The sequence below is a fragment of the Scyliorhinus torazame genome, chromosome 2 (genome assembly GCF_047496885.1).
Source record: "Scyliorhinus torazame isolate Kashiwa2021f chromosome 2, sScyTor2.1, whole genome shotgun sequence".
Lineage (NCBI taxonomy): Eukaryota > Metazoa > Chordata > Chondrichthyes > Carcharhiniformes > Scyliorhinidae > Scyliorhinus > Scyliorhinus torazame.
The window spans coordinates 112,195,535-112,216,148 of NC_092708.1; the positions used below are offsets into that span (position 1 = coordinate 112,195,535).

The 20,614-nt window shown below is 49.6% G+C and overlaps 1 protein-coding gene across 3 annotated transcripts in view; it reads left to right on the top strand.

The window, feature by feature from the left end:
- Window positions 1–20,614, top strand: part of kalrna (kalirin RhoGEF kinase a) — a 1,210,365-nt gene that overhangs the window by 672,019 nt on the left and 517,732 nt on the right. For all 3 annotated transcript variants that reach the window (XM_072475613.1, XM_072475615.1, XM_072475625.1), the window contains exons 12-14: window positions 3,530–3,699; window positions 4,844–5,018; window positions 9,716–9,911. In XM_072475613.1, the coding sequence (XP_072331714.1) occupies window positions 3,530–3,699; window positions 4,844–5,018; window positions 9,716–9,911 (541 nt within the window). The remainder of the gene's footprint in view (window positions 1–3,529; window positions 3,700–4,843; window positions 5,019–9,715; window positions 9,912–20,614) is intronic.

A 20,614-nucleotide genomic window follows, 5' to 3' on the forward strand; every position in this document is an offset into this window, starting at 1 on the left:
TCATTAAAACCAAACTAATAGAAACTGGGATGTGGCCATCTGTTTGAGGATGTAAAGAAAACCACACACACTAGAGAATCTGAAATAAAACCAGCGAATCTTGCAAATAAACAGTAGGCTGATGGACATCTAAAAGAGCAGATAAGAAAATGTTTTTGGCAGCATCCTTCATCAGGTGTTCGTGGCTTTGGAGTTGTGAATCCGTAGAACAGTAATGGTGGAATTGATTACACATTGGAATAAACGCAACAAGTTTGTGATTATCATAGAATTTACAGTGCAGAAGGAGGCCATTCGAGCCATCGAGTCTGCACCGGCTCTTGGAAAGAGCACCCTACTCAAGGTCAATACCGCCACCCTACTCCCATAACCCAGTAACCCCACCCAATACTAAGGGCAATTTTGAACACTAAGGGCAATTTATCATGGCCAATCCACCTAACTTGCACATCTTTGGACTGTGGGAGGAAACCGGAGCACCCGGAGGAAACCCACGCACACACGGGGAGGATGTGCAGACTCCGCACACACAGTGACCCAAGCTGGAATCGAACCTGGGACCCTGGAGCTGTGAAGCAATTGTGCTATCCACAAGGCTACCGTGCTGCCCCGTACTGATCATGCAGTATTTGTACCTATTATTGAAGTTTGTGTTAGTTTTAGCTCACGGTGTGCTTGATTTATTATTGTTACATCACCCAATTGTTCACTACCTTGCTTGCTAGTGTTGATGGAAGAGATTATCCAGAATTTGCCACTGATAACCCAAAGATAACTGCTGAATACCACTGCAGCCTGCCTGCTGATGCACTCTCATTTTATGGTTTCCCGCTTTTATCAGATGATTTATGGGTTGCTGAAACTTAATGCAGTTGAATGCCACAAATACTAAAGACAATGTTACATGAATTTTTTTTAGCAAGTAATAAATGATTTCTTTCAGAATTATGACAAAATCCATTTTCAACTGCATCCTAATACTTTAGTCAACCAAAACAGATTTCCTCAAACTAATACTTGTTCAAAGCCAGGGTGTTCATGCTTTTCAAAAGCATATACGTCCATTAGGTTTTGTGCAGCCTACCCCTTGACCTGTAGGAAAAAGATTGAAAGTCCGAAGCTGAGGCCATTTGCCACTTCAGCTCACCTGCCTTTGGGTGAGTTTCAAAATCTCTCAGCCATGATTCAGTGTGAACAAGGGTGAGGCATTCAGTGTAGAAATGGGGAGCAAACATCTGAAAATGCCTCCTGCCAACTGATCATGATGTGTAATTGATGATGTGTTATTTAGGGAAATATATGGCTCAGATTAATTCATTGTTCAGGACTGGTGGATACTCTGCGATGATACATGATACTTTACAAATGTGGGGTGTTGGGGGTTGGAATAAGTTACAAATTAGCGTTCAGTATGAATTAAGAAATGTATAAAGACAGAGAAACTACCAAAGGCCCGAGGATTCTGAGGAGTAGAAATCAGTGTTAGATTACCACTCCTCTCCCACTTTCTTCACTACGACAGAGCTCCACATTTCTGGCCGAATCTTTTGTTCCCAGATTCCTCAGAAATGCAGAGTCGTCTTCCATCAAACCGCATCCTTATAGCACTGGATCGTCAGGAAGACGATTTTGCGGCACTAGCTACCTACCATATTGTGGTAAGTGCCCACTAACTCCGTGAAAAGCTGGGGCAGTTAAACAGCTTTTTAGTGTGTTATTGAATGTAAATGAGTGGGTGAATGCACAGGTGTGTAGGGTGGGCAGGGTAAGTGGGTAGATGGGTACAGTAGCAGCTGGGCAGGGTGGTAAGTTGGTAGGGTGGCAGATGGGTGAAGTGGTAGGGTGTCATGTCAGTGAGTTGGGTAGGGTGAATGAGACGGTAGCCAAAGAGAAAATGCTGTAAAATCTCAGCAGGTTTTGCAGCGTCTGTAGGGAGAGAAAAGAGTCCAGATGACCTTTGGTTAGGCTTCTTCCATCTAACCTTTCCTGGGTGACTATTCAGCTTAGTAAATCAAAACTATATGAAGTCTCTGATTCAGAGTTGGATACTTTTTCAGAGGGTCCCAGGGTGCAAGGAAATAGCCCATTGGAAGTTCAAACTTCCCGGGCATTTCCCAGTCATTGTGTTGGACCTTCCCAAGGTCCCAAAGTGCATCTTGGGGTAGGGGTACATCAGGTCTCCAATGATCCAAAGTCCAGAAGATCTGGACCAAGTTGATATTAAAAACCTTATTTTGAATAGTGGCAATTTCAGTTCATCAGAAGAACTTATTCTGAACAGTTGGGGACCAAAAGATAAGAACAGTGCCACCTAGTAACCAAAATACGTATTCACATTTTAACCAGAGTTCGTTAATATTAAAGAATTGAATGGGAAATACAGATATAGGGATTTTTAACAAGAACAAGAACATAAAAGTGTGACCAGAAATGATGACACCAGGAAATAAGATTTATGGGCAGGAAGAACGTGCTGTATGTACGATTTGCTGTGTTGAACAGTTTTCAGGCAACTTATATTCCTGGTATCTCAACATAGATGATAACCTCTGGTTTCCCAGAGCCGCATTTAGGGGTCGTTTATCCCCTTTATCTCAGAGACCTCAGGCAAGCGCCATTCAGCACTGGTCTCCATAATCGGGAACCAGACAGAATGGCATTCGTGGGGGTCTCCCAGGGGATCGGAGACCCTCAGCTGCATGTCCTTCAGGCAGGGTAGTGCCCTGGCACTGCTGGTACCATCTGGGAACCCTGGCAGTGCCAGCCTGGCACCTTGGTACTGCCAGCTGGGTGCCAGTCTGGCACTGCCCAGGTAGCACTGCCAGCTGGCATAGGTGGTGCCAGATTGGCACTGCCAAGGTTCCAAGCTGGCATGTTTTGTGCATGTACGATTGGGCCAGGGGTGCATGGCGTGGGTGTTGGGGTGGGAGTGGGTGTGGAGTGCGGTTGGGGTTGGGTTCCTCCCATAGTGTGTTCGGGCTGGGTGGGTGTTTGGGGGGCCTCGCTATGCTGGTCAAAATGGAGCAATGTGCGGTCTCAGCCGCCCATTTCCCATTCAGGCCCCTTATACAATGCAAGTCGTGAATAGCCATGTGCTTCTCGGCACTGCAGGCGCTGGGAAACACCCAGCTAAACGCACTCGCTCGGGGACTTTGTTCCCTTTTGGTTGAGTTGCGCCCATAGATTCATTTGCAAAGACGAACAATGTTTTACAGAGATATCGTGGGAGCTGATTTGTTGAGGAGTGCTTCAGAAAAGCTGAAGTGGCTTTTCTCCATTGTTGTAATAATGCCTGAAGTGATGCATTATGCTTTGGAGCTTTTAAAATAGATTATGTCAACTGTGGCCAAAGGAAAACATATTGTATAAAGGATTGCCTCAGTGGCCAACTACTAAAGTGGCAGATGGTCCGCAAGGAATATTTTAAGGTTTTGGATGTACCTAGTGGTGAATACGTGGTCACACAGAATATAACAAGAGAGGTTGCTAACTTAATTTCTGTGTCATTCCCATGTTTCGCCTCCTGCAGCTGTGGGCATGGATGGAAGAACTCCAAAAGGAGCTGTTGGAAGATGTCTGTGCTGATTCGGTGGATGCAGTACAGGAACTTATCAAACAGTTTCAACAGCAACAAACGGCAACACTTGAGGCGACCCTGAATGTCATAAAGGAAGGGGAGGACCTAATTCAGCAGCTCAGGTGAGTGATAATAGATCACAGATGAAGATAAAATAAATCAAATGGGACATGTTCATTATTCTGAACAGTATTTTTAGATACATCATAATCAGTAATGCAACAAACTATCTTTACAGCAAAAGACTTTCATGCTTGAGCATTCAATTTAGATCTTCCTGTACAAATGTAGCGGGCGGGATTCTCTGACCCCGGGCCGGGTCGGAGAATCTGCGGGGGGAGGGGGACACACGCGATACACGCGACGCCGCTCCGATGCCGGTCTGCCGATCCTCCGGCATGGGGATGGGCCGAGTGGTCCCCGAGATAGGCCGAGTCCCGCCGGCGCCATTCACGTGTGCTCCTACTCGGCGAGACATCCTGCGGGGGGCAGCCTGGTGGGGGGGAGGGGGGATCTGATCCCGGGGAGTCCTCCACCGTGGCCTGGCCCGCGATTGGGGCCTACCGATCGACAGGCCGGCTTCTCCTGGTGGGGGCCTATTTTGCTCCGCGCCAGGCCCCTGTAGCCCTCCACCATGTTGCGTCGAGGCAGGCGCGCATATGCGAACTCGCGCCGGCCACAGCGCGCATGCGCAGACCGCGGAGCCTGTTTGACACCGGTATCGGCACCTGGAGCTGCTTGAGTCGCTCCAGTGCCGTGCTGGCCCCCTGTCAGGCGCAGGATCGCTGAGCCTGGGGTCCTGTTGAGGCCGTCGTAAAACGCCGTGGCGTTTACGACGGCGTCAACACTTAGCCTCAGGATCAGAGAATCCCGCCCAACATTTTTAGTTATTTTAAAATGGAGTTCATATATTAATGACAATCTTTGGCAAACCGTTGGTTCTGTAAATTGGACTAAAACAGGATTCAAGATTTGTTTCTCAACAGCTTACAGCTTTTGAAAGGAAATCATTGTGGATTAATGTACTTCATGCCCTTGTTAGTGTTTTGAGGTCAAATGTCAGCGCATGAAAGAAAGTATGTTCTTTGTTTGAACTTTTAAAATACAGTGTTGCCTGTTTCTAGTTATCGCACTAAATGAACGCTGTGTGCATCTTCATCAATCCTTTTAGATTTTGTCTGTTTCAAACAGTTGTGAGTATAGTTGAAAACTTGCAGCCACAGCTTTCTGCTTTTTGGACTGCTTTAATGTTTTGGTTTGCCACAGGGACTCTGCAATCTCCAACAATAAAACGCCACACAATAGCTCCATCAGTCACATTGAAAGTGTTCTCCAGCAGCTCGATGAAGCCCAGGGACAGATGGAAGAGCTTTTCCATGAGCGGAAAATCAAGTTAGACATTTTCTTGCAGCTTCGGATTTTTGAGCAGTACACAATTGAGGTAAGTCCATGGTTCAAACAGATGAAGTACTTCCCTAGGGAGATGTGTCTGTCCCAATAGATCTTGGGTGCAATTCTCCCATCAGGAGACTATGTCCCGACACCTCGGGCGTCATTCTCCGCCGGCGGGAGTCTCCGTTCTGCCGGCGCCTGGGGGTTTCCCGACGGCGTGGGGCTGCCCCACAATGGGAAACCCCATTGACCGGCCGGTGTTACGGAGACTCCCGCCGGCCGGTCGACGCAGAAATGTGGCGGAGCGGGTAGGAGAATTTCGCCCCAGAGTGAAAACCAGAGTGTTTCACTCCGGCGTCGGAGGCCATTCCCAGCCCCCTATTCTCCCGCCACCGGGGGGGGCTAGGAGCGGCGCCGCGTCATTTACGCGCGCCGGGCCTTGGCGCCGCGTAAAAGCGGTGCCGCGTAAATGACGCGACCGGCGCCACGTAAATGATGTCACCCGCGGTTGCCGTCCTCCCCGCAGCCGCCCCGCAAGAAGATGGCGGATCGATCTTGCGGGGCAGCGGAGGAAAGGAGGTCCTCCTTCAGAGAGGCCGACCCCTTTTGAGCCCCCCCCCGGTGCAGGAACCCCCCTCGCCCCCCCACAGGCCGCCCTCCCCCCCCCCCCGTGCTATTCCCACCAGCAGCGACCAGGTGTGGATGGCGCCGGCGGGAACCTGTCGTGTTGGGCAGGCCGCTGAGAATCGCCGCTCGCCCATTACCAACAGCAAGTGCCGATTCTCCCAGCAGCCAGCCGTGATTCGCTGCGCGTCGGTTTGGGGGGGTGGGAGAATCGCGTGCTGGCGTCGGGACGGCGTGGCGGGACTCGTGCAGCGCCCGGGCGAATATCACACCGGGCGTGGGGGGGGGGAGAATTCCGCCCCTTGAGTCTACCGATTTCAGCTCCAAACACAAAACTGGTGGGTGGGGAAGGAGTTTGGTAGGTGTGGAAAAGCACTGATGAAATACAAGTAGAGTAGAATGACTGATTTTGAATTTTTCAATAAACATGCACATAGAAACATAGAAGATAAGAGCAGACGAGGTCATTCGGCCTTTCAAGCCTGCTCCGCCATTCGTCATGATCATGGCTGATCGATCAACTCCATAGCCTAATCCTGCTTTCTCCCCATTATGGGGAGTCACCGGACTGTGGTCACAAGAGTTTCAACCCTTCCAAGGACACCATTCAACACCTGTCTTTGACTACAGCATGTTGCACAACATTGTATAAGAGTATGTGTTAAGTAGAAACTTAACGTATAAATGAAATGCATTTATAATACATTAGGAAGGGTGAAGAGATCAATGAGAATAATGAGACAACTAATTTGCATAATTAAAGTTTGTTTTTAAGTGGATATGCTGACCTCTGTTTCTCGCTATAAGAGGATGAATGGTGAGGATTGTCAATATTCCTCAGTTCTCATTTTTAAGACTTCAAGACTCACATCCTGCTCCAACGCCGCTATTTAAGGAAGTTGTCAGAGGGAAACCAGGAAATATAAATACATTGTTGAGCAATTGCGAGGGTCTGTAATTATGATTTTTATCTGATCAGAGAAATCTTGCCCAATGGACCAGATTGAATTTTTTGAAAGATTAACTATAACAGCAACTGTAGAACTAAACAAGACTATTTATCATGCCTGTGTCGGATCTTCCAAAGAGACGTCGAGCTCCTCAACCACTCTACTGACTCCATGTTGTCACACTGCTTCTCCAGCATTCACTGTTGGATGATCCATAATTTCTTCTACCTAAATACAGGAAGACCAAAGACATTGTTCATGCCCCACCCTGCCCCTCCTCTTCCCCACAACACCACTAACTCTGCATGTTTACCACTAATTCCAGTGCCCTTCCTGGTCATTGTCACAGTGTTTACAAACTCAGCACCCTAATTATCCCTGACCAGAGCCCATTGATCAGAAACTGAACTGGACTATCCACACTAATACTGTGGCTACCAGAGCAGGTCAAAGGCTAGGAAATCTATGGCGAGCAACTCATCTCCTGACCTCCCCAAAGCCGGTCCACCATCTGCAAGGCACAAATCGAGAGTATAATGGAGTACTCTCCATTTGCCTGGATGAGTGCAGCTCCAACAACACTCAAGAAGATCGACACCATCCAGGACAAAGCAGCCCACTTGATTGCTACTCCTTCCAGAAACATTTAATCCCTCTACTAACAACGAACAATGGCAGCTATGTGCCCCATCTACAAGATGCACTGCAGGAACTTGCCAAAGTTCCTTAGGGAGCACCTTCCAAACCCGCTACCATCTAGAAAGACAAGAACAGCAGATACCTGGGAACCCCATCACCTGGAGGTTCCCCTCCAAGTCACTCACTATGTCAACTTGGAAATATATCATGATGTGGAGATGCCGGCGTTGGACTGGGGTGAGCTCAGTAAGAAGTCTTACAACACCAGGTTAAAGTCCAAGAGGTTTGTTTCAAATCACTAGCTTTCAGAGCACTGCTCCATCCTCAGGTGAAGGAGCAGTGCTCAGAAAGCTAGTGATTTGAAACAAACCTCTTGGACTTTAACCTGCTGTTGTAAGACTTCTTACTGTGGAAATATATCACCATTCCTTCACTGTCGCTGGGCCAAAATCCTGGACCTCTCTCCCTAACAGCACTGTGGCTGTATCTACACCTCAGGGACTGCAGCGGTTCAAGAAGGCAGCTCACCGCCACCTTCTGAAGGACAACTAGGGATGGGCAATAATGCTGGCCTAATCAGCGTGCCCACATCCCGTAAATGAATTTTTAAAAAAAATATGCGCTTTCCATCAGTTACACCTCTATAACTTTACACACCATCACACCAGCCTATGTCCATCTGCTGATGAAACCTCCATCTATCCCATTCTCACTCTGACCTTCTCCTGGTCATCCTTCCATTCTCCACTGCCCATAAACTTTAGCTCCTCTAAACTATCTATCCTGTTTCAAATCTCACTCATGAAACAAGATTGAAGATTTAATCAAGGTCTTTAAAATGACACCCCATTGCACCATGCAGGCTATCTAACAATGAGGTCTGAGGTCCAATATCTCAAAAGCTGGACCTCGCCATTCTGGCACAGAGTAATTACCATTTGCTAGGGCTTTAGGGCAGCACGGTGGTTAGCACAATTGCTTCACAGCTCCAGGGTCCCAGGTTTGATTCCCTGCTTGGGTCACTCTCTGTGCAGAGTCTGCACGTTCTCCCTGTGTGTGCGTGGGTTTCCTCCGGGTGCTCCGGTTTTCTCCCACAGTCTAAAGATGTGCGGGTTAGGTGAATTGGCCATGATAAATTGCCCTTAGTGTCCATAAAGGTTAGGTGGGGTTATTGGGTTACGGGGATAGGGTGGAGGCGTGGGCTTACATTGGGTGCTCTTTCCAAGGGCCGGTGCAGACTCGATGGGCCAAATGGTCTCCTTCTGCGCTGTAAATTCTATGATTCTATATCTCCCAATCAATCCTGAGTGCCAAAATGGGATCTCCTGAATTGCAAATATCTAGAGAAACAGAAAATGCGAGCCAGCATGAAGTTCAGAATGAGTTTGAGAACAGGTGGCGACATTCTCCGACCCCCCCGCCGGGTCGGAGAATCGCCGGGGGCTGGCTTGAATCCCGCCCCTGCCGGTTGCCGAAGTCTCCGGCACCAGATATTCGGCGGGGGCGGGAATCGCGCCGCGCCGGTTGGCAGGCCCCCCCGCTCGATTCTCCGGCCCAGATGGGCCCAAGTCCCGCGGATAAATTGCCTGTCCCGCCGGTGTAAATTAAATCACCTACCTTACCGGCGGGACAAGGTGGCACGGGCGGGCTCCGGGGTCCTGGGGGGGGGGCGCGGGGTGATCTGACCCCGGGGGGGTGCCCCCACGGTGGCCTGGCCCGCGATCGGGGCCCACCAATCCGCGGGCGGGCCTGTGTCGTGGGGGCACTCTTTCCCTTCCGCCTCCGCCACGGTCTCCACCGTGGCAGAGGCGGAAGAGACTCCCTCCACTGCGCATGCGTGGGAAACTGTCAGCGGCCTCTGACGCTCCCGCGCATGCGCCGCCTGGAGATGTCATTTCCGCGCCAGCTGGCGGGGCAACAAAGGCCGTTTCCGCCAGCTGGCGGGGCGGAAATTCCTCCGCCATCGGCCTAGCCCCTCAAAGCATTCCGCACCTTTGGGGCGGCGCGATGCCCGTCTGATTGGCGCCGTTTTGGGCGCCAGTCGGCGAACATCGCGCCGTTTCCGGAGAATTTCGCCCAGGGTGAGTAAATGTGGTAAAAATGATTTGCTCACACAAAGTCCAAGTGCTGACATTGGTTAAACTGAATGGTCAATTTCCATTTGGTAACTTGCATGCAATTCAATGCATTCCTGTAGTAGGCCTACATTCTGCTGTTGAATTAACTAAATCTAGTATTATCAGGTAGCAACTTTACAATATTTGCTACATCTTTTAACTTTCTATTCAGAGTAGAGTTATTGTTTAAATATTGCATTTCCACCCTATTGTAAATGTACATGCACATATGTAGGGAGCTATTCAACCACACAAAGGCTCTGCTCAATTCATTCAAATGGATTTGTTTACTTACAAAATGTAAAGCTTTTTTTCTTTTTTTATATCAGAGAAATTTGCTCTTTCACATCCAACTTTAATGTATCATTTTATCACCCACTTTGCATCACCTGTCTATACCTGTGATACATTATCAGGTGACAGCAGAGTTAGATGCCTGGAATGAAGACCTTCTCCGTCAAATGAATGATTTTAATACAGAAGACCTGACGTTAGCTGAACAACGACTGCAGCGACACACAGAACGCAAACTGGCCATGAACAACATGACGTTTGATGTAATTCAGCAGGGCCAAGATTTACATCAGTACATCATGGAAGTGCAAGCATCAGGTAATGTGAAAACATGGTCCCTTTCACCCCTTCTTGCAGCCAGTTCAATTTTTAAATATGGATGTCAGGACGTATTTGGACGTGATTCATTCCTCCTATACTGGAGTTGTGGCATTATTAAGCAGACAGGCGTTTCAAACTATCAAAGATAAAAGGCCCGTCAGCAAGTTGCTGAATCACTCAGTTGTTCTTCCAGACGGGCAATAAGTAGAAATCAGTAAATAGAGCAGAGTACAATATTACTTAGCAAAAGCTAGTTCACTTTCAGAATGAGTCCTGCTCCTACAGTGTCTGCAACATTTAAAAAAATTAATTTATGGGATGTGCGCATTGCTGGTTAGGCCAGCATTTATTGCCCATCCCTAGTTGCCCTTCAGAAGGTGGTGGGGAGCTGCTTTCTTGACTCGCTGCAGTCCCTGAGGTGTAGGTATACCTACAGTGCTGTTAGGGACGGAGTTCCAGGATTTTGACACAGCGACAGTGAAGAAACGACGATATATTTCCAAATCAAGATGATGAATGACTTGGAGGGGAAACCCCAGGTGGTGGGGTTCCAAAGTAACTGCTGTTATTGTCCTCCTAGATGGTAGTGGTCGTGGGTTTGGAAGGTGCTGCATGAGAAACCTTGGTGAGCTACTGCAGTGCACCTTGTAGATGGTACATACAGCTGCCACTGTTCGCCAATAGTGGAGGGACTGAAATTTTGTGGAAGGGGTAGGGATCAAGTGGGCTGCTTTGTCCTGGATGGTGTCGAGCTTCGTATTGGAGCTGCACTCATCCAGGCAAGTGGAAAGTATTCCTTTACACTCCTGACTTGTGCCTTGTAGATGGTGGATGTGCTTTGGAAATTCAGGAGGTGAGTTACCTGCCATAGTTTTTGACCTGCTCTGGTATTAATATGGCTAGTCCAGTTCAGTTTCTGAATGGGTGGTGGAAGGCTGCTGACTCTCACTGGAGGAGATTGCAGATAGGTTTTTAGAATATACTCAAGTAGTTCTGGATGTAGAAAGCCCGACTTTGGATCGTGCCATCTTGGCATGGACAGCAAGAGTCTGGGCCAGCCAACAAACAAAAGCAAGGACACTGGCTAAGTGACAGTTGTGGGGTGATGAATGTTGTCATCTGAGAGAGAAAAAGCAGGTTCATGCTCCACGGGGCCACTGCTGCTCCCAGGGTGGCACCTCAGTTGTTGGACTACTGTGACAGCCTGCAAACTGCTTTGTACACCAGTATCCACAACTGTGATGACAGCAAGCTGAGCTTGCATGCAGGAAGTCTGAGCTTCCACTGCTGCACCCAGATATTGGATGGTTTCTGCTGGTGCTGCAATGAAAGCTGAGACACCGACCATCGAATGCTGCATCATGGTTGGGTCTCAAATGTGTGTGTTTGGAGTTGGCCACCATTGCCATACTGGAGAGGACAGGCTCCAAGCACTGTGCAAAGCCCTGTGAAATATTGGCACAGGGCTCCCCCTCAACAGAGAATGTCTCTCTAGCAGGTCTGCCAATGCACCAAGCATTTTGGTGTTCATACCCATCAGCTTACCTCTGTAGTATGACTTATCAAACAAAGTGCTCATTTGAATCCTCTGCAACAGAACTACTGCACTGCCTCGCCCTTTCAGGATCATTTTTAATTCTTTCACACGATGTGGGCTTTGCTGGCTATGACAGTATTTATTGTCTTCCCCTTAAAAAAGTGGAGGTGAGCTGCCTCCTTAAACCACTGCAGTCCATTATGAGGGGTGTTTTAGAATTTTGACCCAGTTTTAGTGAAGGAATGCGAATATAGTTGCGAGCCAGGATGGTTGTTTGGAAGGGAACCTGCACGTGGTGGTGTTACCATTCGTCTGCTGCCCTTTTCTTTCTGGATGGTAGAGGTTGTAGCTTTGGAAGGTGATGTCGAAGGAGCATTGGTGAGTTTCTGCAGTGCATCTTGTAGATGGTACAAACTGCTGCCACCAAATTTCTGTGGTGGAGGGAATGGATGTTGTTTGGAAATAGAGATAGTTTAAGTAATTTATATTCGTTTTTGTGGGTATTAGAAATAAGGTATAACTTAAGTTTAACCATAATTTGTGTTTTTGCATTTGTGTGCGAAGAAAGGGTTAAAGCTTCAGTTTTAGCTTTGTGTTAAAAGAAGGTGCCTGTAAGTGTATAGTTGGTTTAGATGCCTGCATTGTAATGAGATTTTACAATGTCAAAGCAAATACAGGGTTTTAAAAAAGGCGGTTGCTTAGGAACCAGAGGCCCACACAGAAAAACAGAAGCAGTTGGTGCTGTTGAAAGAAGGTTAACCAGGAGTAAACAGGGGAGGGATTCTCCGCTATCCGGCGGGCAGGCCGTACTGGCACCGAGGAGTGGCGTGAACCACTCCGGCGTCGGGCCGCCCGGAGGGTGCGGAATCCTCCACACCTTCAGGGGCTAGGCCGGCGCCGGCAGGGTTGGCGCCGTGACAGCCGGCGGCGAAGGGCCTCCACCGGCCGGCGTGAGTTGGCACATGCGCGGGAGCGCCAGCAGGTACTGCCGTCATCCCAGCGCATGCACAGGGGTTCTTCTCCGCACCAGCCATGGCGGAACGTTACACCGGCCGGCGCGGTGGGAAAGAGTGCCCCCAAGGCACAGGCCCGCCTGTGGATCGGTGGGCCCCAATCGCGGGCCAGGCCACCGTGAGGGCCTCCCCCAGGGCCAGATCCCCCCGCGTCCCCCCCGTGGACTCTGCAGGCCGCCCGCAGAGCCAGGTCCCGCTGGTACGGGCCTGATGTAATATACGCCGGCGGGACTGGCTGAAAACGGGCGGTCACTCGGCCCATCGCGGGGCAGAGAATCGCCGGGGGGGGCTGCTGCCGACGGCCCCCGACCGACGCAACGCGATTCCCGCCCCTGCCGAAAAACCGGCGCCGGAGAATCCGGCAGCTGGCGGCGGGGCGGGATTCACGCCGCCCCCCGGTGGTCCTCCGGCCTGGCAGGGGGTCGGAGAATCCCGCCCCAGTTTTCCCAGAAACTTTCAGCACAGGCAGGACAATACAGAGGGACAGAAAGCAAACCTCAGAAATTAAAGAAGAAATCAGAATAGAAGAATGTTCCAAGAAGACTGAAGTCAAAGAACAAGAAAATGGACAAAGGCTTCAATTCAGTGAAGTCAAGAACAGAGATAGTCTCCCAGTCAAAGACAGGGCTGCAAGGTACAGACCTTGAGATGTCATCTTGCGAGAAGCCAGATATCTGAGATGGTCAAAAATTGGTGACACCTTAATATAGCCTGTGAAGTAGTGGTGTTCTGTTGGCATGTCTGGGTTCCTGAGAGGTTATGTAGAAGCTTGAATGCACATGACAATCCAGGGCAGAGGAATTCCAGAAGGAGAGGTTAAAACCCTGGAGGTGGATCCTTGTGAAGACATCAGAGAGCGTGTTGTTTGGGAAAGTTGTGTTCTTCAAGAGCAGAGTTTTGAAACCTTTTTGTATTAAAAATATTTTATTCAGGCATTTATATAAACAACAAACAAAGTAAATAAGAGCAGAAGCAAAATAATACAACATAATAAATAACCAGCAATGCCTCCCATCCTGCCTCCTCCATTTTTAACTCCCTTATTCCCCCCAAGACTCCCTCCCTCCCCTTACCCCTTTGCTAACATCTCTTTAAAGAAGTCAATGAATGGCTTCCACCTCCGGGGCGAACCCATCTACCAACGCCCTCAGGACATATTTGATCTTTTCTAACCTCAGGAATTCCGCCTGGTCACTTACCCACACCCCCGCTTCTGGCGTCCCTGAGTCCCTCCACTCAAACAAAATCCATCTCCGGGCTATCAGGGAGGCAAAGACATCGGCCCCTCTCGCCCCCTGCACTCCCGGGTCTTCCGACACTCCAAATATCGCTACCACCTTTACCCCCAACACCTCGGACATTACTATCGCAGACCCCTGCCAGAACCCATTCAATTTCGGACTCGCCCAAAACATGTGGATCGGGTTCGCAGGCCTCCCCACGTACCGCCCACACCTGTCCTCTACACCCTCAAAGAACCTACATCGTAGCCACCATCATATGTGCCTTGTTGGCCACTTTAAACTGGATAAGACTGAGCCTTGCACACGACGAGGACGCACTCACCATCTGCAGTGCCTGCTCCCACATCTCGGCCTCGCCCCCCCCCAGCTCCTCCTCCCACTTTCGTTTAACAAGGGGCTGGTTTAGCACACTGTGCTAAATAACTGGCTCGTAATGCAGAACAAGGCAGCAGCGCGGGTTCAATTCCTGTACCGGGCTCCCTGAACAGGCGCCGGAATGTGGCGACTAGGGGCTTTTCACAGTAACTTCATTGAAGCCTACTTGTGACAATAAGTAATTATTATTATTATATTATCTCCCATCGGGGCTCCCCCCTAGTCCATCAGTTCCTTGAAACCCTCAGGCACTTTCCCCTCCCTTATCCCCTCCTTCAACAGTACCTTATCTTGAAGCCCCAGGGGCGGCAACCCGGGAAAGTACGGCACCTCCAACCTCACAAAATCCCGTTCCTGTAAGTACCTAAAACCATTCCCCCTGGGCAGCTCATAGTCTTCCTCCAGATCCTCTAATTTCGCAAAGCTGCCCCCTACGAACAGATCTGCCTGCCGCCACCCCCGAAACCTCGCATCCAGCCTCCCCCGGTGCAAACCTATGGTTGTCACAAATCAGTGCCCACACAGAAGAACCCTCCAGTTTCATGTGCTGCCTCCACTGCCCCCATACCCTTAAGGCCGACACCACCACTGGGCTCACAGAGTGCCTGGCCGGCGAGAACGGTAGAGGCACTGTCAATAATGCCCCTAAACTAGTTCCCCTGCAAGAAGCCGCCTCCATCCGCCCCATACCGACCCCCCCACTACCCATTTCCTGACCATAGCGATGTTAGCCGCCCAACAGCAGTTCATTATATTCAGCAATACCAGCCCTCTCCATCCTTGCCCCCGCTTCAAGAAAGCCCTCTTGACCCAGGGGGTCTTCCCTGCCCACACAAACCCCGAGGTCAAGGCATTGACCTTTTTAAAAAATAACTTTGGAACGAAGATCAGGAGCTTCTTAAATACAAGACCCTTAGCAGCACCATCGTCTTCACTGTCTGCATCCTTCCTGCAATGACAGCACATCCCACCTCTTAAAATCCCCCTTCATCTGCTCCACCAGCCAAGCCAAATTTAACGTATGCAGCTGCGCCCAGCCCCACGCCACCGGAATGCCTAAGTACCTGAAACCCGCCCGCACCACCTTGAATGGCTGCTCCCCCAAACTCCTCTTCTGCCCTCTGGTCTCAATTGGGAACACCTTGCTCTTTCCCATGTTCAGCATGTATCCGGAAAACTGACCAAAGTCCCCAGAATTCTGAAATGCCCCTCAATGGGTCTGAAATATATACCAACAGGTCATCCACATACAGCAAAACCCTGTGCTTGACACCGCCCCCCCCCCCCCCCTCCCCCCGGTGCACAATCATTTTTCAACCCTTGACACTCTAAGCGCCAGTGCCAATGACTCTATTGCCAAGGCAAAAAACGTGGAGAGCGGGCACCCCTGCCTTGTCCCATGGTTCCACCCGAAATATCTCGAACTCAGCCGGTTTGTCTGCACACTTGCAACCGGTGCCTTATACAGCAACGGACCCAATCCACAAACCCCTGCCCAAACCCAAACTGTCCCAACACCTCCCACAGCTATTCCCACACTATCCGGTCAAAATCCTTCTCACCATCCATCATCACTGCCACTTCCACGTTAAGTAACCTCCTCACATTTGCTGACAACTGCCTCCCCTTCACAAACCCCATTTGGTCCTCACCTATCATCTTCGGGACACAGTCCTCAATCCGCGAAGCCAACACCTTCCCGAACAACTTGGCATCCACATACAGCAACAATATGGGATGGTAGGATTCATACTGTTCCAGATCCTTATCTTTTTTCAATATCAGGGAATGGATGCCCACCACAACCACACCTTTGCCAGTACCCCCTCCCCACTCCCCCACACCAACCGCCTGACCACCCTTCACGGCCCTCCCAGTAACTAGCCCATTCAGCTAGCCCTGCCCAAGGCCTTCCATCCTCCTACCCCACCCCCTGTGACTCCCCCCCCTTTCCCCCGCCCCCCCCTCAACTGTCCACACTCCCTCAGTAAACAAAGGAACAGGAAAAGGTGCGCTCACCTTAATACCCCCCAAGCACCCCCACCTCCAAGCCTAATAAGGCATCACAATGCTGAAAAAACTCTCCAACAACCACCAAAAGGAAACACCTCCTCACACCACCTCGAAAGTTTAATGTCCTCCTCCTGCTGCAAGTTCATTGTCTCTCAAAAATTCTGTTGTCTCCTCTGGCGTACTAAATAATATTCTCGGGCCTGGAATGTCACCCAGAAGCGGGCCGAGTACATCATTCCAACCTTCACCCCTTCTGGTTTAGCACAGTAGGTTAAATAGCTGGCTTGCAATGCAGAACAAGGCCAGCAGCCCGGGTTCAATTCCCGTACCGGCCTCCCCGAACAGGCGCCGGAATGTGGCGACTAGGGGCTTTTCACAGTAACTTCATTGAAGCCGACTTGTGACAATAAGCTATTATTATTATTCTTGAAGAGGGCAGCCTTGACCCAGTTAAACCCAGCCCTTGTCCTCACCAGCTCTGCACCCTGTCCTGATACACCCGCAGCTCGTTCCCCTCCCAGATGCTTTTCCTCATCTGCCTCGCCCACCGCAGAATCTTCTCCTTGTCCAAGAAGCGGTGCAACCACACCACCATCCTCCTCGGAGGCTCGTCTGTCTGCAGCCTCCTCATCAGCACCCAGTGCACTTAGTTGACTTCCAGGAACGGTCAAAGGCCCCCTCCCCCATCAGCTTTTGCAACGTCGTGGCCACATACTTGCCGGCCTCTGTACCTTCAATGCCTTCGGGCATCCCCACAAACCGCAAGCTTTGTTTTCTGGAGCGGTTCTCCAGATCCTCCACCTTCTCCTTCAGCCTCTTTTGGGTCTCCCTTTACAGGCCCTTTACCCTCTGTCATCTTGATTTGTTGTGCCCGAAGATTCTCCTGCTCTACCAGCTCCCTTCTTCTCGACCCACTCCTGGTCCCTGGATCCATCCACCAGCCACACTAGTGGAATCTCAGTTTCTCCTGGTACGCTGACACCTTTTTCCATACAAACTTCCACCCTACGAACGAGGAAAGAACCAAAATATCTACCTTGAGTGGCAGCTGCCAAATGTGCGACTGTTCATTCCATGGCTGCCACCGGAAATCCCTCGAGTTTTGAAACCCTTGTGTGAAAGTGAGAGTAGAATTCTCTGCTTTTGAGACTAAGTGTGGTGGCAGGTGGGTCCAGTGACACCTTTCCTGCTGGTTAAAATGGTGGGATTCTGTGCCAGATTCTGTGCTTGGAACTTCATTAATTGTGCACAGGTGAGTTTCCCTCCGAATCTCCTGGCAAACCAGCAACTGATTCATCCACCCGCTGTCAGCTGGTGGATTTGAAGGTGCTGACACCAGTCCAGGGCACTTATATCATTCTCTCCAGCCCATCTGTCTTCAACAGACCGTGCAGGATGTCAACAACCCAGAGGGAAATGGCTGTTATGGGGAGAGGTCAGGCAATGGGGAGAAGGCAGGAGAACGGGGCTGAGAAAAATATCGATAGATTTCATCGAATTTACAGTGCAGAAGGAGGCCATTCGGCCCATCGAGTCTGCATCGGCTCTTGGAAAGAGCACCCTACCCAAGGTCAACACCACCACCCTAGCCCCATAACCCAGTAACCCCACCCAACACTAAGGGCAATTTTGGACACTAAGGGCAATTTATCATGGCCAATCCACCTACCCTGCACATCTTTGGACTGTGGGAGGAAACCGGAGCACCCGGAGGAAACCCACGCACACACGGGGAGGATGTGCAGACTCCGCACAGACAGTGACCCAAGCCGGAATCGAACCTGGGACCCTGGAGCTGTGAAGCAATTGTGCTATCCACAAGGCTACCGTGCTGCCCCTTTCAGCCATGATTGAATAGTGGAGCAGACTCGATGGGCTGAGTAGCCTAATTCTGCTCCTATGTCTTATAGTCTTATGGAACCTCAAGAAGAAGTCTGTTCCTTGAGTCAACACCCTCCCCCCGAGCCCATCACCTGTGAGGTGCCTATGCCCCACTTGGACCTCTACTCGTGGTAGCAGGGCAGCACGGTGGCGCAGTGGGTTAGCCCTGTTGCCTCATGGCGCCGAGGTCCCAGGTTCGATCCCGGCTCTGGGTCACTGTCCGTGTGGAGTTTGCACATTCTCCCCATGTCTGCATGGGTTTTGCCCCCACAACCCAAAGATGTGCAGGCTAGGTGCATTGGCCACGCTAAATTGCCCCTTAATTGGAAAAAATGAATTGGGTACTCTAAATTTATTTTTTAAATTTAAATTTAAATTTTTAAAAAATTTATTTAAAAAAAACAATGACCCCTTTGACCCCTGTTTTGTGGGCTTTTCATGCAGCCTTGTCGAGATCTAGCTTCTTCCCCTTGGTCTTCCCTCTGCCTTCCATTGTTCATCTTCTTCATCCACTTCCTTGCCCCTCTGCCTGCCATCGTGAGCTCTTGTCCTTCCTTCTCCCCTCCTTGCACAGCCCTCCTCCCACATTGCCTCCTTGTCTTTGTTAGGCCACACACACAGACACACACACCACTCCTCCCGGCCTCACATTGCACTCCACCCCCAATCAAATCTCAGACATTTGTTGCGGTGACTGCATGTGTCCCATAGCACAATCCTTCCAGGTAGACACTGGTGTGTGATACCGGGGGGGAAGGGGAACTCACCTCAAAGTCTCTTGCAAACTGAGGACCGCCTTGTGAACGCCACTCTTTAAACCAACGTAATTTCACGCTGGCGTGACAGAAGACTGGAAGGTCCATTTGGATTCTGGCGAGCAGCGGTTTTAATGAGCGTTCATGAGATGCAAATGAAAGCAATGGCATTCATGCCACCAGCCAGTGGGAAGATTGACCCACCATTTACCTGCGATTGGGAAAATTATTAAGTGGTTTCGCTGGCAGGTTTCAAACTTCTTGGCTCCTGCTAGATTCTCCACTCCTGCCTGCGACCAAACCTGCCACGGGAGGGATGGGAGAATGCCACCCTTCGTGTGCCAGTGGGACCAATTGGCTCAAAGTGTGACAAGTGTCTAGGAGGAAATTGAGAAATTCACAGAGTTGTATCGAGTGGCATCTATCACTTGATTTCAAAGTGTAGGATGTCTGAGAACATTTTTGCTGATAGGTTTACATGAGCTGTGTTCTTACTGTGATGATTAGAGTATAAGATAGATTCTGTAACTTGTGTTGTCCTTACAAACCTGTATATCTGCAAAGGTAGTTAGGATAACAGAGTAGTGTATTATAATTAATCTTTACTTTTTTAATAATGTTTTATTCTTTTGTTACAAGTTCATCGGCAGTCCTGTGACTCTGTCCATCCACGTATATAAACAAAAGATAAAAATTTGATCCATCAAGTCGGGTTCCGTCCTGGAATCTGACTTGTCCAGTAGTAACATCAGCTGGAATCGTAACAATGTTGAAGGTGGTGCATGGGGTGCTGATCAAACAGGCTTCTTTGTCCTGGACGGTGTTGAGATTCTTGAGTGTTGTAGGAGCTGCACTCATCCAGGCAAGTGCAGAGTATTCCATCACACTTCTGACTTGTGCCTTGTAGATTGTGGACAGGCTTTGGGGAATCAGGAGATTAATTACTCTCCACAGAATTCCCAGCCTCTGATATGCACTTGTATCCACAGTAATTATATGACTAGTCCAGTTCAGTTTCTGTTCAACGGTAACTGCCAGGGTGTTGATAGTTGGGGATTCAGCAATGGTAATGCCATTAAACTTCTGACCTTATGATGGAGGGATGTCTTTGATGAAGCAGCTGAAGTTGGTTGGGCCTAAGATACTAGCCTGAGGAACTCCTGCAGTCCTGGGACTAAGATTATTAGCCTTGAACAACCACAAACATCCTCCTTTGTGCTCAGCATGATTCTAACCAGTGGAGGGGTTTCCTCCTTATTCTCATTGACTCATTTTGCTAGGACTCCTTGATGACATATTCAGTCAAATGCTGCCTTGTTGTCAAGGGAAGTCAGTCACTCTCACCTCACCTCTTCAATTTAGCTCTGTTGTCCATGTTTGGACTGAGGCTGTAATGAGGTCAGGAGCTAATTGTCTCTGGCAGAACCCAAACTGAGCATCAGTCAGTGCCGCTTGATAGCACTGTTGATGACTTCTTCCATCACTTCACTGATGATGGAGAGCAGACCAATGGTTTTTTGAACTGCGGTCCATGTGATGCAGGTACACCATGGTGCTGCTGGGGGTAGTCCCAGGATCTTGACCCAGCGATGGTGAAGGACCAATGATATTGTTCTAAGTCAAGATGCTGTAAGACTTGGAAGGGAACTTGCAAGTGGTAGTGTTACCTTGCCTCTTTGGATGGTAGAGGTTGCGGGTTTGGTAGATTCACTCGATCCAGAGGCAGAGCTCCTAAGATGACGGCAGTATTTAAAAGTGACATGGGGTAAGTGGAAGCTGCTGATTGGGTGTGTACAGACGGTGAATAGTTATACTGCTATTATAGCTTATAGTTGTGTAGTGGTTAGCATTGCTGCCTCACGGCACCAAGGTCCCAGGTTCG